Below are 26,211 nucleotides of genomic sequence, written 5' to 3' on the forward strand. Positions count from 1 at the left end.
TATTGTTGATGACGTGAAGAACAAATAAATAAACTTTGATCGATAAAAATTGTCAGCTAAATGAAATGTAATGTTATGACGTTTACAAATTGGATCGTGTTTCATAAAATACACAATATGTCTCTGATTTGACCATCAATATTTATTACTGGTATATTGAAATGTTTGGTGTTTTGTAAAATGTCAACTAATGGTACATGGGAAATGATAAATGATATAACAAATATGCAGTGCAGTCGCAACCTAGTGGCTTAGCCTTCAATATGCCGACAAGGAGCGCCAACATTCATTGATCATGTGAGTAAACTGCACTGTTTTTGTCAAACACAACTTCCAACAAAATCATTCCTTAAATATATAGCATCAGAAAACCTCTTTGTAAATCCTTAGGTTGTTTTTCATACACAAGCAGAGCACAAGCAGATGAACATGTAGGCAATATCATTAATGTGGAGAGGCTGCCAATCCAATAGTGCTCTAAGTGATGTGAATTGGATCAGATTTTAGAAAGGTTGTCAGACTGATCTAGACAGTTTAAAACTGTATTATGGTATCTTGTAATTTCCTCAGTTGTATTTATTATCATTTCATGTGTTGTCCAATACTGTCAGCTAAGGTTTACGATATATTCAAGTATAACTGCATAGCAATATGCTACCTCTAATCTTTATTGGCATGATGTTGGCAAAACGCCTATTTGGAAACAGAATTATTATAAGGCTTTATAACACATGACCATGCAGAACACTGGAATGAACACTTTGTGGTTGTAACTTGTAAGCCAACCAGCCAAGTATTAGTTTAAATGTATTGGTCTAAAATGTCACCACAAGACATTTGAAGGAAACTCTAATATTACATGTATTAATTCTTGATTCTTGCTATGGCCAAAGACATGATTTGTGACGCAACAGTTACCTTGATCTTTGACCGCAATATTCAAATCAGATAATCCTTGAGTCTGGTGGACAGTTGGGTCAAATTTGAGGAAATGACCTTGAGGCAAGCATGGGATATCATATTTTGACCACAACATTTTCATCAGTTAATACTTGAGTGCAACTGGACGGTGTGCAAGAGTTAAATAAAAAAACTCTTCATTAGCTTTAGATGCCAAAACCATGTTTGGCACCAGGCTATTTCTGCTCTAAAGTTTAGCTTCTTTACATGGAGGTCTATGCAGATCGCTCTGTTTTGGAGCCCGCCTCAAGTGGCCATTGGGTGAACTGCAGTTATTGTCACTGCTGCATGGCGAAAGTTTCATATTGAAAGAGAAGATGATTTAGATGATGAGATGATTACCCCAATTGTAGCTTTCCATTTTACCTGAGTATTATCACAAAATAAAAGATTACAAATATTTATAAAAAATATTAATCAATACTGAAATATACTATTATTCATAATGTTAAAGTTAAAATATTGTTGATTCAGTTCATGCTCAGCCTAAAGATTTAGAAGCTATATGTGCTGTGCTGGCCCCCCAAGGCTCTGGGTGAAGTGCTCCCCAGCGTACAGGCCGTAGTGCAGGATCTCTGTCTGCGCTGCAGCCCAGGACATCTGCTTGGTGGAGAAGCGAGCAGCCCAGCGGCCCTGAGGGTCCACCGACACAACCCCCCCCAGACCACTGACTCTGGACTTCATGTAGGCCAGGCCTAAATCACTGGCATCCTCCACGGACTGACCTGAGAGCAGAGGAGAGAGGAAAAAAGGTTCTGAATCAGGTAGAAGTGCTCATTAACAGGTCAGGGGTCAACTAGTGTACATCAGCGTAACAACAATAGAAAGAGTGGAGTGGAGATCAAAACACCTCAGAGAGATATGATGGTGTTGTATCGTACTTTTGTAATAAAACTGCCCTACAACAAATATGTTTGCAACATGTTTCCTGTTGATGTGACAACAATAATATTTGATAAAACATTTCCTAGAGCCTAACCATAATTAATTAAAAAAAGTAATAGATTCGAATCAAAAGGACATAAATAAAGATGTTTCCACCACGAATTGGTGCATAAACCAATCAGAAAACAGCAAATGAAGAGTTAAACCTTATATATTTCCCAGTGAAGGAGCCCCACACTCCCCACTTTATATTTGTCCTTCCTAATGTTAAAATGAAACCATAGTCCTCATGTTTTGTTTTTTAAGCAATTTACAGTCCCTGACCAGAGCAGTAATTTAAGCCATACACTAATTTAATTATTTGCAGAGATTGCATGGTTATAGGCACTCTTTCGTCACTGCAGAAATCCAGAGTGTGTTACCTTGCTCCATGTGGAAGAGGATGAGTCTGGCCAGAGTCACCTTCATGATGGGTTCTCCGTGGCCTGTGGTCGACACTGCCCCTACCTGGTTGTCAGCGTAACCTCCAGACCCTGCAGGGACAATTTGAGAAAAAAAATCACTTACGTTTTCTTTAGATGCATTTTGTAATTTTCATCTCATTACAACGAATGATTGTCAAGCGGTTGTGACAGTATAGTAAGCTAGACATGTCTGAAGAGGCCAAAATCCACCTGAAGCTGTTTATTAATCACCTCTGAAACTCTGTGACACTGATGTAAAATTATTTAACAACGGGTCAAATTTGACCCACGGACAACTGGACGTGTTGTCTACAGAATAATCCCAATGCAACATGTGTCAGCAGTATTGAACAATAGGTTATCAGACAAAAAGCTCATAGTCAATAATGGATTAAGTAGACATTTTTCACTAACTAACAAACAACTTCTGCAGGTCAAAGGTCATCTGCTGGAGAACTATTAGTCTAAAAAAAACACCTTCCAATCTGTTTGGTGCGATATTGATGTCAATAGATCTCGTGCTCGCTCTTAAAGGTTAACTCCAGACGGTTAGTGTGAGGACTAACCTATGCAGGGTGTGTCGCCGACCCGGCCCTCCATCTTGTTCAGAGTCCCCCCGGTGGAGGTGGCGCAGGCGATGTTGCCCTGCGAATCCACCGCCACTGCTCCAACTGTGCCCATCTTCCCCCTGCACGAGAAAACATAAAGGAACAGCAAAAAGTTTCCTTTAAAACATTTTTTTTTAATAAAACGTTTATAATCACTGCAGACGTGAACTCAATAAAAAGGACACAGAGAAAGAAAACATAAAATCATTTTTTTTAATTGGCATAAATAAACCACAATCATATTATTAATATATATCATATTAAAAAGAATGTTGAGTTCATCAGTTTGCTGATATAAATTATTTTAATTCACATGAAGACATCCAGTGAAAAAAGGGGAACATTTTGTTTTTACCCCTTTTTTTTACATTTCAGTTTTGAACTTCCCATACATAATCAATGCACATGCTAATAAGCCTGAAGACGTGGTGACTCACCATTGGCTCTCCACAAGGTTGGCATCAGGCATCAGGTTCTTTGCCCAGCGCATGCGGGAGTACTCAGTGATGAGGGACTCAGGGGACACCTCGGGGACCCCCATGGACCGGGCGAACTGACTGGCCCCCTCTGCTGTCAGAAATGAGTGACTTGTCTGAAATCAATAATCAAAGATCACATCCTTAAAGAGGCCTTACAGTATTATGCTTGTTGGGATTTTCCCTTCCCTGTAGTTATATAGGTTTTTGTACATGTAAATGATCTGCAAAGGCTAACATCCCAAAGTTCCTCCAGAGGGATTTTCTCTCCCACACACTCTCTCCCCCCCCCCCCAGCTCCATTGGACTCCTTTGTTTACTTCTGTGACACAGTGATATCACTATGTAACACTTGTGCTTCTATTGGCTAGTGCTCTAACACATTATGCATGATAGGCTCAGCGTTGGGAAATCTCTAATTGCTCGACCATTCATAACAGAGCTGGACAGCTAACCAATCAGAGCAGACTGGGCTCTGGTTTCAGACAGGCAGTATGAGAAAAATAAAGAGCTTTTTGAACATTAAAGCATGTTGACGTGTCACAGTAGAGACAAAACATACAAATATGAACCTGAACATAAGCATAATAGGGACCCTTTAAGTTTACATTTTGTATATTTGTATTCTCATTAATTTATTTGCATTGAGGAAATCCTAGTAGTAAAGGAAATTAATTACGTTACATTACTAACATACTGTGATACTTAGATTAGGTTACTAATTATACTTTTTCACAGGTAATTAGTCATTATAATGCAATACATTTTTAACGTAACCCTCCCAAACCCTTACTTCTTCCTACTTTCGATTTACAACTCCCAAGTGTATGCTTTAACCATTCCATATTTAAAGGTACACACCTTGTCCATGACCAGTCTTGCCAGCTGGATGGGGTTGGCGATGTTGCGTACAGCAGACACAGCACCACTACCCAGAGTTAACCCATCCATCACAATAGCATCCATCTCCACCTCTCCTTTAATGTTCAGCACTGACCCACACCCTGAAACACAATTTGAGAAATGTTTGTATAGAGGTATGCCTTTGTGGAATAATAATCCTTATCTTTTATGTAAATAATCCTGGCAGTATGTACAGCATGTGATCCAAATATTAAATGGCAATTTATCCGTAGGAGTTCCACATATTTTTACAAGTGTAAAGTGGTCGTGGTGCTAGTTAGGGGCAGTTATTACCATATTACCACTTTAAACGTTTATTGTTACACCCCATTTTGAACCCAAATAATCCCCCAGAGTCCTAAATTGATCACATTTTCATCAACAGCAGTTGTTAAAGTAATAAAATAAGTAAAGTTATCTTAAATTTAACAAACTGATAAAGAATAAGAATTGCATTTAGGGTCATTTTTTGTGTAAATATGTTCAGATGTGTAAGTATGTGCATGTGTTCATACAGTGTATTTCTACTTTGCTATTACGGTTATTAAATAAATATAAGACATTTAATGGAACAGTACTACATGTTAATGTACAAAAACAAATATGAGTAAATAGATTTCACATTTAAGGTATAGAACATTTACCAAACCAACTTAACAAAATTAATAAATGCAGTGATAGTGATTTTTTTTACAGATTTGTATTTATATGGTATATACAGATGAGGATATGTATAAATGCAGTATGTGTAAGAAGGATGCCATTATGCTGCATGTATTTAATAACAGAGTAGATCTGTATCATTACCTGCATTGAAACAGGGGTTATTCTCCATGTTGCTGACAGCCTCCACCACAGCGTCCATGCTGCTGCCCCCTCCCCGGAGGATGGTGTACCCCGCTCGGGCGGCAGAGCACACCCCCGCACTGGCCAGTTCTGACCGTTCCTTCAGGATAAGACCCGCCCCCCCATGTACCACTACAACTGGCAACATGTCATTCACCTGGGCAGGAAAGAGATAACACAGGATGTTAAATATTAAAGGAGCTACATGTAACATAAATGGACAATTTTAATATGATGTGATTAGTGTCCTGCAAAACTGACTCAGTTTCCCTCTGTCCACATTTCTGGTTCATCTTTAGGGCAGAATAAAGTCTGACTATCGAGATTTTATTTAGTTGTCATTGTTTAGAGATTACAATTGGATAAGGTATCTTGCTGGTAAACAACAGGCCATTAAAAGAAGGATACATCGGTCAAAAATGTTGCATTATGGCATTTTTCTTTAAATGCATTGTATAAAGCCATTTCAATGTATAACTTGCTTTGATTTAGCCTTTGGCATTTGTCTTACTTTTTTTTGTTTTCGTTTTGTGATGAATAACTGGAAATTCAGAGAAATAATACAGCCTTAATTTATTACAATATTTAATGATTAGATTACATAACTTGTGTTGCTTCACTAAATTGCAGTCTGCAGATACATGTTACCAGACTTTCTACAACTATCAATTGACATATTGCTTGTTTGTCATGTTTTTGAAGTCTATTATTTGGATTGGATTGGCATGTGTTGAAGCAAGCATCCCAAAATTAAAATAATTTAGACTTTTGAAAAAAGCTTGTAATTAAAAGAAAACTATGCCTTATAACAAAGATATCATGGAAACATTTGGCTAAATCGCATAATAGTTCCTAAGACATGTTTCAATAATGCTGCATGTTAGTTGTATTTTATTTTGAAAGTGTGATTCCCATATCCCGGAAATGATATTGAATTCCTGAGCTTTACCACTCCTCAGCGATATTTTGGTAAGAAAGGAGCACCTTCCTTGCTTGTTCGCTGTCTTGTATTCAGGGTGTCATTTGTATATTCTGTGCATGTAGGCCAGGGATGTCAAACTCAAATACACAGTGGGCCAAAATAAAAAATAAACGGTACTAGTCGAGGGCCGGACTGGTTCAATGTTTATTGCAAAAGTTATTGAAATGAACTTATTGCACATATTAAACCTGCAACTAAAAAAGCTTAAGTGATTGCCTGTACTCTCAGTTGAACATCTTTGACAACCTTATACAGTCTATGTTGACAACACACATTTCACACTAAACTCGATTTTGAAACTTTTTCCGGTTGTGTTCAACTAAGTGCAAGTATCATGCCAAATACAGTACTCTAGTCAAGTGTAACCACAAGGCAACTTCTACCAAACAGCCCTTTACTAAAGGCCTTGTCATCTGAACATATCTGCACATAAAACTCGTCATGGCATGCACAAAAAAGCTCATTTCCAACCATCATTGCTTTTTTTCTTTATAATTTATTTTACTGCATTGAATAGGAACCCTCATTTGGGTGAAAGCTGTTGAGCAGCCCATTCAAGCCTTGCAATTGTAATTGACAGGGAATGTCGTTGGTTTGCATGGTGTTATATGATGATGATTAAATGTCTGGTTGTCTTTTTAAAGTCTTTACTGTCATGCTGCATGCACCTACCGCCAGACATGCAGCTGCTGCCCCTCTCTACATGTGGGCTCTCTCATTGCATTTAAACTGATGCTCAGAGAGCTGACCATGGTGCTGAAATACAAATCCAGCTAGTTGTACTATCCACACAGTGTGTATGACCCTTCAGATTTCAGAAACATAATGCATAATCAAATGTCTTTCTTCAGTAATTCTTAGATATTTCAGATATAAGTTTTTCCCCAATTCTGTTTCTAACAATACTCCAATAAAGCAAATGTGTTAAAATGTGTGTGTGTGTGATAAAAAGGAAGGACAGATGGAAGAGGTGGGAGAGAGAGAGAGAGAGAGAGAGAGAGAGAGAGAGGGAGGGAGGGTGAGGAAGACAAAAAAGGGTGTCATTCTCCTGCACAATGAGTGGTGGGAGGGGGGAGGAGGAGGAAGAGGAGGGTGCAAACACTCTTACTGTGAATGGTTTCAGATACAATACTGGAAAATGGCTCTTTAGACATTTTGTTGATTGCTCATTGACTTGCTGAAATAATGGTTAAACTAAACACTATACAATTGATTGCATTCTTTTTTAAAGGTTACAATTCCATACATTTCCCTATAATTTCATTGTCGCTCCTAAATATGAATGTAAAAATGTATAAAGAAAGTTTAAGGGGTGGTTAGAAAATGTATGCCACAGATTTAAGGAGATTTAAAGGAGTCATCTTATAAACTGAACCTCATTTTATTTTTTTACTGCTTGAATGCCAATTAAGGCATAAACCCACATTATTATCTGTTATTCTGTTATTACATTTCCATGTGAACTTATATAGCTCCAACTTAATTCCAACTTAGTGATACATTATTACGTTTTAGGGGGTTTAGCCCTTAAACATGGCAGATCCATCCCCATATATCAAGAGGTAGGATTTTCAATTACAGTAATGTCATTTAAATAAATGTCTGCTAAGTAATTTCATTTTCAAGAAGTTAAGTCAGCAGATTTTAAAGTGTTATACCACTTTAAGAGCGCAAACAATACTGTAGGCATTATGTTATCGTAACCTTCCATTTGTTTTATTTTCATACTGAATATATATCCCGCCTCCCGTGGCTCTGAGTCCCCACGAGTCTGCAGGAAGTTTCACTGATCCGCGTCCCCTCCCCTGAGCCAACGATAACTTCTGGAAGCTATCCTACTTGCTAAAGTGTAGGCAGATGGACTGGGGTACGTTGTAATGTTATTTTACATGTTATAAAGAGAGTAGCGAGTGACGCAATTGATAGTTTTAATTTGTACGTCACACCAGGTGTAGGACTCAAAGGACTCGGGTTAATGGAGAGGGGAGACTCGTCACGACCAGCTCATCTCTAGGATCCGGATTAATGATCCGGATGAATCAGGACTCGCCCATCTCTAGTGTCAACGGAAGTGACAGTCCGCACACACACAAGACTGCAATTACAGTATTGCAGGAGCAAAAAAGCCCAAAATATATAATTTTTACTCCGAGTGGGTGGATGATTATTTTGTTATCTATTCCAATTCAAAGTCCATCTGTCTCATCTGCAGTGCGAGCGTGGCTTTATCGAAGAAGGGTAATTTAGGAGCGGCATTTCAAAACAGTGCACAAACGCTACGAGACGGAATTCCCTCCTAATTCTGCCCTACGTTCCCAAAAGGGGAGGGACCTGAAAGGACAGCTAAGTGCACAGCAGTTCATTTTCACCAGGCCCAACAACAAGAGCAAGGCTGCTACCATAGCATCTTATCGTGTCAGTCACGTTCTTGCGAAACACATGAAGTCTTTCAAAGACGGCGAAGTTGTGAAAGGATCATTCCTGGAGGCTGCCGACGCGCTTTTGGGGGACAGTAAAAATAACAGTAGCATTTCAACAGGTTTTTGATATAATACAAACTCAAGTTAGATACCGTTATTAATCAGCTGTACGTTTTAGTTTGTTTGAACTTATTCATTATAATTATTGTAGAAAATAGTATAAGTATTCAAACATTAAGATCTGTTCTGTTTAAATTGATTATAGTCTATTATCAATTCTGGTTAAGAAACTAGTGTTGCTTGCATCCTATTTTAAAGGCATTTCTTTTTATACTCTAATATGCAACAAAAAATGGGTTTGATTCTATTAATGTTGTCTTTTTTATTGCACTTTGGCAGCAGATTCCTGTAGCTTCAGATCTGAGTTGTCTTATTTGTAAGCCTAAATTAGGCTTACAAATAAGACAACTACTACTTTTGTAACAACACTATTTTTAAATAATGGCAAAGAAAGGGTTCAGAGTCTTTTCTTTTTTTCCTGTGTCATATGTGGCAGCACTGTTCAATGTTTCTTGAAAACATTACCCACTGTAGTATGTGACGTGTGAATAAACTCCAACTCTTTATCAACAGCACTGTTGTATAGCTTCAGTTAAATACTTGTATGTGTGTAGATTAGAAAGAGGTAAGATAAAGGATCTGCAGTATTTTATGAAGTATTCATCGTATAAAAGTCAGTTTTATACAAGTAGAAGTGTGTATTTACCTGGTAGTAGGCTGTCAGTAATGGTTACGCCTCTCTATTTGGACTGGTAGATCTTGGCAGACTGGCAACTTTAATAGTAGCTCTCGGTTCAAAAAAGGTTGGGCACCCCTGCTCTAACCTGTTAAGCCCCAAGCCTGTTTTTCAGGTCTCAGGCTCTAAAATGACATTTCCAGAAAACAAATGATCATACAGTAACTTCAATTCTAAAAGGGGAACATTTATAATCTTTTTTTCTCAAAGTAATGATAAACCTGTGAGTTTGATGTAGAAAAGGCAGAATCAATATAGATGTTTTTTTATTTTAAAGAAAATTCAGATTGAACATAGTAAAAAAATTTAAATTATTGTGTCCGTCAAAAAAACCAAATTAGTTATAGTGAAAACCACCCTTGAATGATGGGATCAGAAACTACAAGCTTTAGGAATCCAAACGACAACATGTAATAAGTACCCTGTATCAAGATTGATGCAAAAAAAAGTGACATTTGACCCTTTTAGAGAGGTTAAGCAAAAAAAATTCCACCTCTGGGGTCATCCTTTTACTGTTGATGTTGTTTGTGAAGTCTTAACCAAGCTAGATCCTAAAAAGCCGGCTGGTCCGGACAACGTAGAGCCTTTCTTTTTAAAGATAGCTGCAGATTTTATTGCTCCACCTCTTACTACTCTTTTTAACCGCTCTCTCAGCACGAACAAAATCCCAAAAGTATGAAGGTCAGCTTATGTCCTGCCACTACTAAAAGGAGGGGAGGCCACCTTATTAAACAATTATAGACCCATCTCTAAATTGTCAGTTCTGGCCAAGGTTCTTGAACGCTTAGTGAGTGAACAAGTAAAGGTGTTTTTATGTAACAATGACATCCTGTCTAAACATCAGTCAGGCTTCAGAAAGCAACATAGCACCATCACTGCCACAATGAAAGTGGTGAATGAAATTACGAGTATTTTAGATAATAAGCAGAGTTTTGCAGCTCTATTTGTTGACCTATCCAAAGCTTTTGATACCGTCGATCATCGCATTTTGAAGCAGAGGCTACTCAGTATTGGCATATCCAGCCATACAATGGGGTGGTTTGTGAACCTCTCTGAAAGGTCCCAATGTGTTCAGTTTGATGGGCTGTCTTCTGAGTGGTTAAACATCACTAATGGTGTACCACAAGGTTCAGTTTTAGGTCCGCTATTATTCTCTATCTATATTAATAGTTTAGGTGAAAATGTCGAAGGAGCAAACATACATTTTTATGCGGACGATACCGTGATGTACTGTGCAGGTCCCTCGATTAACGAGGCTGTTGTTAAATTACAGGCTGTTTTTAACATTATTCAGTCTCAGCTCTCTGAGCTTAAGCTTCTTTTAAATGTGGATAAAACCAAGGTAATGCTCTTTTCTAAAGTTAAAGCTAAAAACACAACAGAGACTGCTTTAGATACTGTAACTACGCAATAAATACAACTACAACTTGGTTACCTGTTACAAATACTTGGGTATCTGGCTTGATGACTGTCTCACTTTTAAACTTCATGTCAATAACCTGCTTAAAAAGCTGAGGGTTAGGCTACGTTTCTTTTACAGAAATAAGTCCTGTTTCTCGCTTGAGGCCAGGAAAAGGCTAGTCACTGTGACCTTTTTACCTGTGCTGGACTATGGTGATTTGTTATGAATGCACCTGCCACTTACCTGAGCAAGTTAGATGCTGCGTATCACAGTGCACTGAGATTTTTGACAAATTGTAAAGCACTTACGCATCACTGTACACTGTATACCAAGGCGGTTTTGCCATCACTTACTGTACGGAGGCTCAGTCACTTGTACTTTTTCATTTACAAAGCCATGTTTGATAAACTACCATCTTATATCTGCTCCCTGATCTCTCGGCGAATTGAAAGTACTTATTGCCTGAGATCGCATGCTATGGTTTTATTAAATGTGCCAAGTGCTAGGACTGTCTTCGGGAAGAAAGCTTTTAGATGTGCAGCTCCACTAACATGGAACAGTCTGCAAAAAGAATGGAAAATTACCAAGCTAGTACCACTACATGTTTTTAAAGCTCGGTTGGATGCTACAAAATCAGATGCTGTTGGTACCTGTACATGTGGATAGATCTGATGTCCTTTTTTTGTTCTGTTGTTTATGTTTTTATGTTTTCATGTGGAACCTACTGCTGCAGGTCTCCCTTGAAAAAGAGATCATTGATCTCAATGGGATTTTACCTGGATAAATAAAGGTTTTGAATTGAATTGAATATTTGGGTGGAGATGGGCGCATTTGCCGTTTCTCTGGAGCCCATTGGTCAATTTTGATGATTGACACCTCTTTTGAACCGTTGGAGCCAATAGAATCAAAGGGGAATTTCCACATACACACACACACGTTGCCATTGAGAAATGAGAGCTATGCGCACGCAGTTTGCCCAAAGCGAAACCTAATTTACGCTCTGAAATCTGAAAACTTAAATCTAGGTTTATTGCTGATGGATTATCAGAAATCATTTCAAAGTGACACAGACACATTGGATTAACCTATGGATTAACCTTCAACAGCGTTTTTATCATTTTAATGCCATTGAAGACAACTTTTGATCAGACAACAACAAAGGTAAGACATATTGCCGTGTTGGCTACCTAAAGCTACGTGGTGTAATATCTGTTTTTGTTTCTCATGTCTCATGGAGCGATGATACAGATACCTATCAAATCTGTGGAATCCCACGATGCTAATTGATATGTTGGATGTGCATTTACGATAAGTAATAAGGGTTTTATACCGTGAGTTCTGTTCTAACGGCGTTGGCATTTTTTCGCTCAGGCCTAATTCAGAGGATCAGCGTTAGTCTTGTGTTTTTTTATGCTAAAAATGGTTCATATCATCAGTTAGCTGAGTAATCCCGTTACATGGATATGAAACATTCATAGTGTATTACATTTTAAGAAGCCCTCAGACACTGTTGCTTGCAGAAGTTGTGGTTTCTCTCCCGCCCGCGGGGGAAAGGGGCTTAGCAGGCTAAGGTCAGTTAAGAGTTACAGTTGGGAAGCAACAGCGTTAAGGACATTTAGATTTGGAAAAACGCTAGCATAACAAATGGCAATGGTGTGAGTTAAAGTATATCACGGTCTGATCTGTGTACAGTACATATGCCATGGTGCCACTGAGTTCAATGGTGATTTATTGGTGTTTGAAACTGCTACAGAGAAAACCTTTAAAGTATGGCAGGCACCGTGTTTGTGTGTTCTTTCATCCAGTCAAGAGGCACTTATGTACACAGACACAATGAGAGCCACGGTGTGCCAGGTTAAACACCATTAAAGCTGCAGTACATCAAGGACACAGGCACTTGAGATGACCTCTGTCTGTGCCAAGGTGAGCCATTAGAGTCCTTTTCTTTCATCACCCGAGAGTTTAAAGTAAAACGTATTCTGTTGGCCATTATTCATTGCTGATGTTTGTATTACAAAAAGGTAAACCACTTAACTCTAGGACTTTTCCCTGAATACAACTTACATGTTACATTTTCTGTTCCACCTCAGTATAAGTTCACCTGACATGTAGAACTGCACTTACCTTTTTGTCTGAAAAAGCCACAAAACTCATAAAAGACCTCTCTTTTATTTTGTAACTTTGTGGAAACAATTAGCAAATAAATACACACTCAACTGCTCTCACTATTCTTTAGACCAGACAGGAATTAAGTTATCATCTACCTTTGTCCTCTGTCTGAATGAGTTACCTACGCAAATGTAGAACTTGAGACTTTGAACAGTCAAGAATGTTCAAAGAAATTGACTTTAGAGGGACAGAAACTACAATTTCTAAGTTTTTTTCAAATACTTCCTGGGTTCCAAGAAAAGTTTAAAATCACAAATAACAAAATAATTAAAATAAAACAGGGATAATGAACATTCTTATCTGGTAGATCACAATCACATTTAAACAATTTATTCAGCTCTTACCCAAACTGACTTTTAACTGAAGTGTATTTGGTCACTCAGTACACAGTACATTCCCCGTGTTAAATATTAATTGTCGAAGTTCATAGACTCTTTCAGAGTTATTACAAGAACACCTACTAGAGTAAAATGCGCCGCAAGTCCCCAAGTGTAGGTGAAAAACTTTGGAGTTAAAATATGTAGTGTAAAAAGCACAACTTTTTTCCTCGTGGAAAGTGACAGAGTAGATGGCTAACTTCCACATGTGAGTATTTAAGCTAATTTACAATAACTAGCTAACAGCGAGCTAGACTAATGTTGGCAGAAGGTACCGTGAATGTTGTCAATTTAGAGGGGGGGTTGTGTTGTCTTTGTAACATCTATATATTTCAGTAAAATAGCAAAGACTGCATGTGTGTGGAGTTGGTTAAACTAGCTAACATTAGCATTACGTTAGCTTTTTTCGCGGACGGATGTAACAATGGCGTAACCTTAATTAGTTTCGTATGACTTGGTTAATTTTATATAAAGGGTTTAATTATTATATATTTTTCGGCTAGTTCAACTAAATAGTGCATTTTCAAGCCATAGTTTCAAACCGTTACATTTCTTCCACAGTCCTTTCTTATGTGTTATTTTTGGCAGTGGCCAATAATGATAATTGAACAATGTCGTTTCAGTAACACAGATGCCTTAAAGGCAGCAAAGCGTCTCTGCGCTGCCGTTGCAATTGTGTATAGCCTGGCTCCAGAAAGTGAGACTCGGCATCGCGCACCGCTCAAATTTCTCTTCGAGCACTGCTCTCAAAGTTACAATGACTTTGAACTAGTAACCGCTGAACTTCGACCCGCAACCAATCAGATGGCATCTGTATGTAGCGGTGCAAGCTAGCAGAGGAGTTATCCAAGTTACCATAGAAAAGGGACTGGCTGTTTACACCAAAAGGCTCTCGTGGCGAGCAAAGCGAAAATCTTGCATCATGTGTCGGCAGGTTAAAGTAACCTTATTAAATTATCAAAAAATATCAATCAATCAATCAATCAATGTTTATTTATATAGCCCACTATCACAAATGTTACATTTGTCTCAGTGGACTTCCCAGCTTTTACAGAATATCAGTATGACAATACGACACCCTCTGTCCTTAGACCCTCACATCGTACAAGGAAAAAATTCTGGAGAAAATAAAAACAAACCACTTGAATTTCATGTGGACGTGACTGCAAATGAGCACCAGTAAAATGCTGCTCAAATACGATAGTGACTGGTGGATTTCAGACACAAAGAAAGTAGTGGCAGGTGAATTTAAACATAATGTATCTGTCAGTGGCTGGCAGATCGTTTCATAACATTTAAAAAAAAACATTTTTAACCCCGGAAATAACTATTCAAACAAAGATGGTCTTCCTCAAGTCGAAGTTGAACACACCATTATTTAATTATTAATTATTTAAGGGAACATTGTGCCATAGTGCATTTGATCAATATGCCCTTGGATGAAAGTAAAAACGACAAACTGTGAAAGAGGTAGAATGGCAAATTGCTATGAACCTAGGCCTGTCACGATAATTAATTTTGTTGGACGATACATTTTTCTGGAAATTATTGCGATAAACGATAATATTGTCGGCACCGTTTTAAGACCATTTTAGACATAATGATAATATATAATAATAATTCAAGTACATCCTTTCCAACATAACTTTTTATTGAACATTCAACATTGCAAATGAAATGTGAACTAATATTAAAATATATAAATTATATATAATAAATAAAACAAATTAATTACATTATAATAAATTAATTAAATCACACAACCAAAACAATAAATTAAATAGTCAGGCTGGAAAACAGAGCTCTCTCTCTCTCATATATATATATATATAAATAAATAAATAAATATGAGCAACATTATCTCACAAGCAAAAAAAACCCTCCTTAAAAAAACAGTCAAGTGTACAGTCCACTGTCAAAGACCCAGATGCCTCAACAGGCCATATCCAAATCTGTTTTTCTAAGTTTTCGAGCAAGGAACACCAACATGTTTGCATTGTCGGGCGGGGCCTCTCCATCTCCAGCTGCCGTGTTTGCTCCCAGCTGGAAAAACGGAATGGGGTGGTTGTGTTTTAGGTGTAGTTTAAAATGCGTGGTATTGCCTACTTTTGTCGCTACCTTTTTTAAACCAATGTGACACACCGCCCGGCTCATTCAAGTCCGTAGGTTCGCCTCGTTGATTTGGTTTGAATCCAAAATACTGCCACACCGGAGAATCGAGATGTGTCGTTAGGTTTTGTAACCAATTCCATTTCACTTTAAATTCCCCGCGAGTAAGTCACACGTTGTCTCCCGCTTGTCGCTATATTATTAATTTGGCTGCTGCACGTGCACGCGGATTGTCCTGACCTGGCTGTGTGTCAGCCCCGCCCCTAACAGCGCGCCTGGCAGCCACAGCGCTCCAGGCTAAAATGCTGGTCACATCTTTATGTAAACGGCAATTTATCGAGCTCTGAAAAGTTATCGAGTCCATTTTTATTTACCGTACGATAAGTCAATTTATCGATTATCGCGACAGGCCTATATGAACCTCTTATGTAAATGCATAGTGGTGTTTAAAAATAATAATAAAGTATATCAAATGTATTTAACAAGTCTTTGGAAATCAGTTTATAAGCTAGCTGACTTCCTTTATTCCTTCTAATGTTATATGGAATTCTTAAATGTTTCTACTTTGTTTTTCAGATTTGTCTGTTGTGTGCTGTGGCCTGTTAGTCTTTGCTTTCACACCTGTCAAAATGTTTGCATATTTCAGAGACCCCCCACAGTCCAGTCAGTTTACATTTTATCATATTTACTTTTTAAAGCACAAATCAACACGATATCCCCTCCTAGTGCAATATGCCAGTAGGATATGATGCTGCTGTCAGAGTAGCTTTGTGTTGTAGATTATAATACAGATTCTGTTTTGAATGTCATGTCGATTAAAACAAGAATCGATAACGAACATAAATATATCAAGACCAGTGAACCAAGCATGGATGAGTTCTTGCATTATGGTAAGCCATAAGTAACAGGCCTTCTTAAAAGTGGATGTGCTTTCATCAAGTTCTCCATCCCTCCCGTCAGTGAAGGCATCAGAGTTTATGACAAGAGAGGACATGAGGTGGATGTAGACGTATTTGAAGAAGTAGCACAGCTTCCCAATGCTGGTGTATTTACTATCAGATTTGGCAATGGTAAATCTGTTCTCTCTTGATTCTCATCTTTTTCAACATAGTCAAATGAGTGTCTAATAAGGCTCCGATATAATTTTAGAATGTGAAAAACCGACAAATGGAAGATGTTTATGCTTATTATTTCTCCTCTCCCTTATTCTCCTGAAATGCACTTAGCTTCCAAGGGGACAACTTCCTCAGCCAGTCTACTGCTTGATGAGCAGAGATGGGGTCGTTCCTAAAAAAAAGCAATATATTACATATTACTTTAAAAAAAAGTAATATATTACACTACTTCGTTACTCTCTACATAAAGTAACTCGTTACTATACTCGTTACTTTACTTGCAGGGCCGGTGTCGGTACCAGATGTGTTCGGGGTACCATATGTGTTCGGGGGCCGTCTCTTACCAATGACGTCACGCATTGTACGCATTGTGATTGGCTGTATGGTAATTTACCCAGGGGTGCTCGGGGGCAAATCACATCTACAGATCATGACGAACCGAATTGAATTATTCCTATGCTCCTAGCGTGTGAAAATGTTTGTGAAAAACATGTTAAAAAAACATGAAAACGGAGCAATGGCTGTACGCCATTGGCTGTACGGCAACTCAAGAGGACCATCATACACGGTCAAATTCCGAACATTTAAACATAGCCTACACTTCATTCTTTACTTTGTCCGTTATTATACGTAGAAGATGAACTACCTCTCTGAAAGGTCCCAATGTGTTAATTTTGATGGGCTGTCTTTTGAGTGGTTAAACATCACTAAAGATTTTCTGACTTCTTTCTGCTTTGGATATATAATTACACCACAATAAGGTTTTACTATCACAGTGCACTGAGATTTGTGACAAACTGTAAAGCACTTACGCATCACTGTACACTGTAAACCAAGGCGGTTTTGCCATCACTTACTGTACTGAGGCTCAGTCACTGGTACATTTTCATTTACAAAGCCGTGTTGGATAAAGTACCATCTTATATCTGCTCCCTGATCTCTCGGCAAATTGAAAGTACTTATTGCCTGAGATCTCATGCTGTGGTTTTATTAAATGTGACAAGTGCTAGGACTGTCTTAGGGAAGAAAGCTTTTAGATGTGCAGCTCCACTAACTTGGAACAGTCTGCAAAAAGAATGTAAAATTACCAAGCTGGTACCACTACATGTTTTTAAAGCTCGGTTGGATGCTCCAGTCAGATGCTGTTGGTACCTGTACATGTGGATAGATATGTAAATTGTAATCCCTGTATTTTTTGCTGTATGATGTCCTTTTGTTGTTCTGTTGTTTATGTTTTTATGTCTTCATGTGGAACCTACTGCTGCAGGTCTCCCTTGAAAAATAGATCATTGATTTCAATGGGATTTTACCTGGATAAATAAAGGTTTTGAATTGAATGTCGAGCATTAACTGCAAGTCACTCAAATGCATAAACTGGAGAATAATTATGTTACAAGTGTTACAGAAAACATATCCAAGTGTAACAAACATCCAGTATTAACCTTACTGTTTTTTTACTAACAGTAACCAACTAATAATTTTCATGAAGTGCATATTTATTCCAAACTCACAATATATATATATATATATATATTGTGAGTTTGGAATTGTGAGTTTGGAAAATATTGTGAGAAATATTGTGAAAATAATATTGTGAGTTTGGAAAAACGTTGCAGAGATCAAATGTTTCCTTGTCTGAAAGGAGAAACCTAATTTTAAAACAACATTTTCAGTGTGTGACTTGAAAGATAAGTTCTGATCAATAATAAAACCTAGATATGTGTATGTAGTGACCCTTTCAATGTCAATGTCAGTCCCTTGAACAGTACAAATGTTGGAGAGAAAAGAAGTTAACTTTTTGAGATTTGAGAATATCATGAGTTTGGAGTTGTCTGCATTTAATACTAACTTGAGTTGAGATAAATGGGATGGAATAACATCAAAGGCAGACTGGAGGAAATCAAGACTTGCTCTATAGAAGAGGATGAACAATAAATAACAGTATCATCTGCATAAAAATGGAAAGCAGCATTTGAAAGATTATTCGAGATTATTTACATACAGTATATGGTGAAATTATTGGTCCTAATATGGAACCTTGGCGCACACCCTTTCAAATCAAATCAATCAAATCAAGTTTTATTTATATTCCACATTTATAAACGATTTTTGGTCGAGCCAAAGTGCTGTACAAATAATAAAAATACCCTACAGTAAAGACATTTTACAGCTAATACAACAGCAGTTTGTTCAGAATATCAGTATGAGAAGAAAACGACACCCTTTGTCCTTAGACCCTCACATCGTACAAGGAAAAACTTCAAGAGAAAACCCACAGTTTAAAGGGGAACATGGAGAAACCTCAGGGAGAGCAACAGAAGAGGGATCCCTCTCCATGGACGGACAGACGTGCAATAGATGCCGTGGGTAAATCGAAGAGATAATACATTTGCAACATAGGTAGACCGTATGTTAGGAAATGCATGTGTTTATAATAAGAAGATGAATCCACGAAGATGTCAACAATCCTGTGGGAGCCTTCAGGGAGGCAGCACGACGAGACCCAGGCAGGACCGCAGAGACAGGTTCAGCCACGACCCGAAGTCCACGACTTAATCCAGAACTCAGGATAGAGGATCCACGATGCGGGACCACAGCAAGAGGATCAGCCTCGACTCAAGATCACATCAAGACACAAAAGAAGAAAAATTTGGCTGGGTTAATCGGAACATGAGAATACACAGATTCAGACAGACAGAAGGAAGAACAAGAACTCCCTTTGGAGTGATTTTTTTTAAATATTGAAGTTAAATGCATCAATCTGGTGCACTTTGAGAGCAAAATGAAGAGATATATGGATACCTCTCAACATCCATATGAAACAACTGTAAACAGATTTACTTTGTCTTTATGGATTCGATTGTGGACTTGATTGTGATTGCTGCACATTATCCCTTACTTAATAAATACTTTTTTTGATAATTTATTATATAGAAAAGTATATCATATTGATATATGATATATAATTTATTGATAATATATAATATAATCAAATATAACAATCAAAACGAAATAAGTAGTATTAAGTATTAGGGCTAAGAAAATATTGTACATGTGAAATAGTTGTATGTATTGATTTAAATTGACATGCATACGCTAAGAAAAATAGTCCGTTGTTACTGTTTGAACTAACGTACCAACGGCACTGAACATATTACATATTATCTACCATATTACGTTATATACTTCTTACCTTCGATTTCTCTTGTTCTTCTCCTCATTCGTCTTTGTTTTTCTTCAAGTTTTATTGTATTTCTTCAAGTTTTTATCTTGTTGGTCGAATGCACTTAAGCGTCAGCTAAATACAATGTAATGTAATGATCAAAAAACCCCTCTATACTAGTCTAGACAGCGTGGGTAAATTACCGTACAGCCAATCACAATGCGTGACGTCATTACGTCGTGACGTCACTGGTAAGAGACGGACCCCGAACACATATGGTACCGACACCGGCCCGCCCCTCCCTGCAGGCAGATCACGGACTGCTAAAGTTTGAAATGTTCTCTTTAGTTCAGTTTCCATTGTCGCATAAGACTGATCCAGATAGCTCCTGAATGTTTTCCTATCTGACCATGGCTGTCCTCTGTCTCCTGCTATCTGTATATTTTGCGCAGTATATCTCTGCTCACGCTGTTGCGTCGGCGTGTTCTCCTGCGTGTTGGCCATGTGTTGCACTGGAACCCTGGAACCAGACTGAAACACACCGCAAACGGCCCGTCTACACTACAGGCATCAAAAAATCTTGAAGCTGGGCGTGTCTGAAGCTTGGCGATTTTTTGCGAGCAACCAATCACATGAATCTCCCGCCCCCGACATACAAAGCAATAGCAATGTTAAAACGAAGTAAACTGGATATAAACTCTCCAAACAGGCGAAAAAACGATCAGTTTCACCCACTGTCTCTGCCACCTCCCTCAATGCCTGGTTCCTCCGGTTTGTATCCCGGTAAATAGTTCTGGTCGTAAAGAACCGGATGATTTGCTACCGTAATATCTCGTTTGGAATATGAGGAAATGAACTGCGGTCTGGCTCTCCCAAATTGCACGCGGTTTGATTGGCTGCGCTTGCATTGGCGGGATTTGCATAAACGGGATTTGATTGGCTGATGCCAAGCATCGAGCCTCAAAAGTTGAACATTGTTCAACTTTTGATGCCGATAGATGCTCGTGATGCTTGCAAGGCCATGCCATGCTCCCCACAATGCAGTTCGGCGAAGATTAAAAATCTTCTACGTCACCCCATTCAAGTGAATGGGCGAAGCGTTGAAAGCATTTTTTGATGCCTGTAGTGTAGACGTACCGTAAGACTTCAGCCGAGCACGTACGAACTGTGCATGCGTGAGTGGCAATAACTCTCCTTACCAGCAGGCGGCGGTAGCGTGTATTCGTCATTCAAAACATGCGACAACCGGAAAACAGAGAAGAAGAACAGACTACGTGATATAAACAAACAACAAATAGCTGTGCGTTAGCTTCACCTTAGCATGTGTTCTTTGCAGGTGTTGGTTGAGGTTTGATTATGATCGATTTTAGTAAGTAACAAAGTAACGCGTGTCGGGGCAATGTTAGTAAATGTAGTGTGATTACTGAATTATTAAAGTAGCGCATTACACTACTCCGTTACCGACAAAAGTAATATTATTACAGTAACACCCAACTCTGTTGATGAGCTAACCAATTCCGCGCTGGAACCTTTTTGCCTGCAGCTCTCATGACACGTTCATGGAGGATGAAAGCCCTTCCAGAAAACGCCAGAAGACTGATGACGATGCCAAAAGGCTAAAATGTGTTTGTTTTGACGGCTTCCTTTGGGGATTGCATACATTTTTTAAATGTGTATTTGTTGGTGTATTGGTGTCAATTGTTCAACATTGTTTATTTTTGGGTGAAAATTGTATATCAGTCTCTGTCAGCAGTTAAACGGACCAGCGGATATTCCAATCAGGGTCCTGAACACTAACTGAGCTGGTGACCCGTGAAACCACAACTTTGATTAATAACACTGTTGACTGCTAAAGGACAAAAAACCTTGCGGGTTAATGTCCCTCGACACCCTCAGGTGCAGAGTACCAGGGGCCGGCAGGAAACTATGTTTAGCAATGATGTTGAAGAAGTTGATAATAAACCCAGGGTCTGCCCACTAACATGTAGATTTAGATTTTCTTTTACACACTGTACACATGCAACAGGGGCTCAACCTTTGTAAAAAATAAGTAATACCACTCGGATGTCTGTAAGTAAAGTACAGAATGAGCTGAGAGTTGATTAGCTTTCCTATCTTAGCTAGGAACTGGAGGTAGGGGAAAAGGCTAGCCTTGCTAGCTCAGCAGGTAACAACCCTGAAAACTACAACACAACATATATGTTTATATACAAATTAAACAATTGGTACGTTTAATTACCAAGGGTACAAGCGGCCGAGATGGGTTTTCTCCGCAGGGTGGCTGGTGTCTCCCTTAGGGATAAGGTGAGAAGTTCGGTCATCCGGGAGGGACTCGGAGTTGAACCGCTCCTCCTTCGCGTCGAAAGGAGCCAGTTGAGGTGGTTCGGGCACCTAGTTAGGATGCCACCTGGGCGCCTCCCTAGGGAGGTGTTCCAGGCACGTCCAGCTGGGAAGAGACCAAGGGGTAGACCTAGAACCAGATGGAGGGATTATATCTCTTCTCTGGCCTGGGAGCGCCTTGGGATCCCCCAGTCAGAGCTGGTTGATGTGGCCAGGGAAAAGAAAGTTTGGGGCTCTCTGCTGGAACTGCTACCTCCGCGACCCGACCACGGATAAGCGGGAGAAGATGGATGGATGGATGGTACGTTTAATTAGTGAGCTTAACCACAACATCTGCAAGCAACAGTGTCTGAGGGCTTCTTAAGATTTAATAAACTATGAATGTTTCATATCCATGTAACGGGAAGAAACTCATCTAGCTGCTGATTTTCTTTTTTTAGCAAACAAAAACACAAGGCTAACGCTGAGCCTCTGAATTAGCCCTGAGCGGAAAAATGCTAATGCCGTTAGCACAGAAAACACGGTATAACACCCTTATTACTTATCGTAACTGCACATCCAACATATCGATTAGCATCGTGAGAATACACAGAATCAATAGGTATCTATATCATCACTCCGTTATCAGAACTCGCGACATTAAAAACAAAAACAGACATCTCAACACATGGCATTAGGTAGCAAACACGGCAATATGTCTTACCTCTGTTATTGTCTGATCAAAAGTTGTCTTCAATGGCATTAAAACGAGAATAACTCTGCTGAAGGTTAATCCATAGGTTAATCCAATGTGTCTGTCACTTTGAAATGATTTATGATAATCCATCAGCAATAAAACTAGTTTTATGTTTTCAGATTTCAGAGCGTAAAATAGGTTTCTGTTGGAGAAATACTGTTTTCTCCAATATTTGAGTTGTTTTAATGCACTGATACTGTGGGGGACTCTGAACTGTGTATGACCTTGCAGCTGCCTCTTCTTGTGATAGGAGGAGGCAGGGCTTTTCACGACACCCACGGATGATATTTGCGCCAGCTCGATTTACGACTTTGTTGTTATCTCCGTGTTTTGGACTATATAAGCCTGATGTTTTGTGCTGCTCCGTTGAGCAACATACCTCATGTGTATGAGTTAACCCATATCCTTTGTATGTGATTTAAAGAGCAACTTGCAGGTTAGAGACACCAGTGAATAAATGTGTAGGAAAATGATGAATACACTAGATTTTCAAAAAAGTATACAGAAATATACACGACAGTGACATCTGGCGTCGTTTTAGTAAAACATTTTCACTTCCGCATAAAAAAGCCTCCGCACGTGACCTCCCGCGTGTGAAGTAACATGGGGGAAACAAGGGGGAGAGCGGCCGGTCTAACGTATGAATAAACATGGATCACAATGCTAGTTTTGACACAGAAGAGGTTGAAAATATATATTCGAATGCATATGATTATAATTATGAGCCTGCTAGGCGTCCAAGAGACCAGGAGCAGCCAAGGATTAGAAAAAATAACGGCCATCGTAGAGAAATGGAGCTTTGGTGTGTGGAGAACCAGTGGAGAACAGAGCAGCTGTCTCGGTAATCGACCGGCGTTAGCATGTTAGCTAACATCAGTCACATCACAACATTGTAAAGTTAGCAATCATATATCAGGCTATAACTAAAGTAGTATTGATAATATAGTAACGTTACTGGCAGGACTGTTGATACTGATCCATAACAGAAACTAATGCGCAAGTATCAGCCGTATCTCGCGTTAACTAATGCAACTCCACACTACAGTGCTGACCGGAGGGGAGACGTGAGATACGGCTGATACTTGACGATCTGGCGGAGAAAGGTTGTGGAGCCTCCGTTGATATGCCGTTGTAAATGGCTTGATGGAAAGCAGGTGTGTAGTCGGGGAGGGTGCACAGCCGATTGCAGTAGGTGAGTGGAGGTTGAGCCGGGAGCCAGGAGTGACAGCCACCACGCACACACAAACAACACAGACAGGGGGAAACAAACACAAAGGAGACGGCTGGAGCAGTACAGCCACCACAGCGTTACCTAATGCAACTCCACACTATGTCTTACGTTGCAGTGTACCGGAGGGGAGAGAGAGCAGCGAAGGGGGGGAGAGAGATGTAATACGGTTTCTTGGTAAAGCTGTGGAGACGGAGTATGTGCTGCAGGGAGGTGGATGCACAACGCACCCAGGAACGAACGCTGGCTCCAGTCCTTTTGTGGACTCGATGCCCTGACATGCTTGAGTTTGTGCAACCTGCACAAACACAAGCTCACTATGATTACAAATGGTGAAATGCAATGTATAATTACCGAAAAAATACCAGCTCACTAATTCACAACCGCTCAAACCAACTACAAACTACTACCGCGGATTGGGAAGAGAACGAGTCAGAGAAAGTTAACTCCCCCATGTGATGTAATATGACGCGTTTGACGTATGACTTTAAAAAAAAGCAGTTTTTAGTAGAAGAGCTCAAAACGGCTCCTTTTCCTCTGAATTCCTGCCCTTATGTCTTGTAAAACATATCAAATCCTGCATTAACATTTTTAATTGTAATTTTCAGGCAAGGTTAAGCATAAATGTAGTAAAAAGAAAAACCTGCAAGTTGCTCTTTAACTCTGCTCCTTCTTGCAAGAATAAATTAGAACCTGATCATTGATTCTCAACCTGGTGTCGAGTGATATTTTTCTAACAGTTTCGCTTTAGGCAAACTGTGTGCGCATAGCCCCCACTTCTCAATGGTAACGTTGGTGTGTATGTAGAAATTCCCCTTCGATTTGCTCTAACGGTTAAAAAGAGATGTCAATCATCAAAATCGATCAATGGGTTCCAGAGAAACGGCAAAAATGCCCATTTCCACCCAATTGACCCCAGAGGTGGAGTTTTTTTTTGCTAAACCTCTCTAAAAAGGTCAAATGTCACTTGTTTTGCATCAATCTTGATACAGGGTACTTATTATATGCTGTACTTTGGATTCCTAAAGCTTTTAGTCTACCTTACCATCATCCAAGGGTAGTTTTCACTATAAGTAAAACATAATTTTTGGACAGATGCTATAATTTACAGTTTTTTACTATGTTTAATCTGAATTTTCTTTAAAAATAAAAAAACATCTATATTGATTCTGACTTTTCTACATCCAACTGACAGGTTTATCATTACTTTGAGAAACATTTTCCCCTTTCAGAAGTGTAGTTATGGTCATTTGTTCTGGAAATGTCCTTTTCGAGCCTGAGACCTTGAAGGAAAATCAAGACAATACAAGTAGTGGCTATTTTTCTGAAGTAAGATACAGAAATCATGCACTAATCTCGACAAATGACACAGGAAGTGATCGTGAAGCGCAACGGAAACATTTAACAGCAAAAATGCACAGAGTTTAAGAGATTTGCTGGATGATTTTTGCAACCATATACTCCCCACTTAACAGGTACAACACAAGGGTGTGATTATGAAGGGTTCTGCCTTGTACTGCTAGAGATGTACTTACTATTTTCCGACTGTCAAAGAGTTTCCCTCAGTCTTCCACACTCTCATTCTGCCTGGGAAGTTGTGGGAACCAAACCGACCATCATCCCAAGGGAGGAAGCAGACGGATGAATGAACTGGGCTGAGAGAGTCACTGTGACATGCAACCCACCACTGATTACTGATTAGCTACTTTAAATGAACGTCTAGATGTTGACTATTCAGTGACCTGGTGGCAAGTAAAGACACGGTTAAAAAAGGACTCCCAAGTTAAGAAAAAAAAAGAATCACCGGTATAAAGTGAAACCATTAACTATCCCCTTGTTCGAATCTACTGATTCTTTTAATCTAAGAATTAACCGATTCCTCAAATGTAATAGAAACAATTGATCAGTATATTACCTGATTTATTTACATTGGAGTGACTTTGTGTAATTGCTATTGTGCTAGATATACAAATGTACAAATTAATGTTTTGTCTCCATAATAAATACGTCAAATAATTAGAAAAAATCCACTAAAAGTAATTTTATTTATATAAAAACAGAATGTTAAATTATTGTTCCATAAAGTAACATTAAGTTTAGACACTGGGCTGATGATATGCCTTTATTCAAATGTAATTGTGCCATTAAATACAGACCTGAATAATGTTATCTGATAGCACTTGTTTCCCATAATGGGAAGTTTCTTCTTACACAGTTATCGGTACCACTTTA

General features: G+C 38.9%; 2 protein-coding genes across 6 annotated transcripts in view; one reads left to right on the forward strand and one right to left on the reverse strand.

The window, feature by feature from the left end:
- On the reverse strand, positions 1-25,614 carry LOC307033976 (isoaspartyl peptidase/L-asparaginase-like). Of its 5 annotated transcripts, XM_079672608.1 has the most exons (8): positions 25,515-25,614; positions 21,915-22,145; positions 5,104-5,299; positions 4,255-4,397; positions 3,355-3,509; positions 2,876-2,997; positions 2,268-2,378; positions 1-1,685 (listed from the first exon to the last, which is right to left on the reverse strand). In XM_079672608.1, the coding sequence occupies exons 3-8, from the start codon at positions 5,288-5,290 to the stop codon at positions 1,462-1,464; spliced, it is 942 nt and encodes a 313-aa protein (XP_079528734.1). In that variant the 5' UTR covers positions 5,291-5,299; positions 21,915-22,145; positions 25,515-25,614; the 3' UTR covers positions 1-1,461. The 5 variants fall into 5 exon arrangements, with proteins under 5 accessions (XP_079528734.1, XP_079528736.1, XP_079528735.1 ...); XM_079672610.1 differs by lacking the exon at positions 21,915-22,145 and having other exon boundaries at positions 25,515-25,593; XM_079672609.1 differs by lacking the exon at positions 25,515-25,614 and having other exon boundaries at positions 21,915-22,261.
- Positions 1-26,211, forward strand: part of LOC307032122 (uncharacterized protein) — a 171,620-nt gene that overhangs the window by 69,184 nt on the left and 76,225 nt on the right. The gene's annotated exons all lie outside the window — the stretch shown is intronic.

The sequence above is a fragment of the Notothenia rossii genome (assembly GCF_949606895.1).
Source record: "Notothenia rossii genome assembly, chromosome: 3".
Classification (NCBI taxonomy): Eukaryota; Metazoa; Chordata; class Actinopteri; order Perciformes; family Nototheniidae; genus Notothenia; species Notothenia rossii.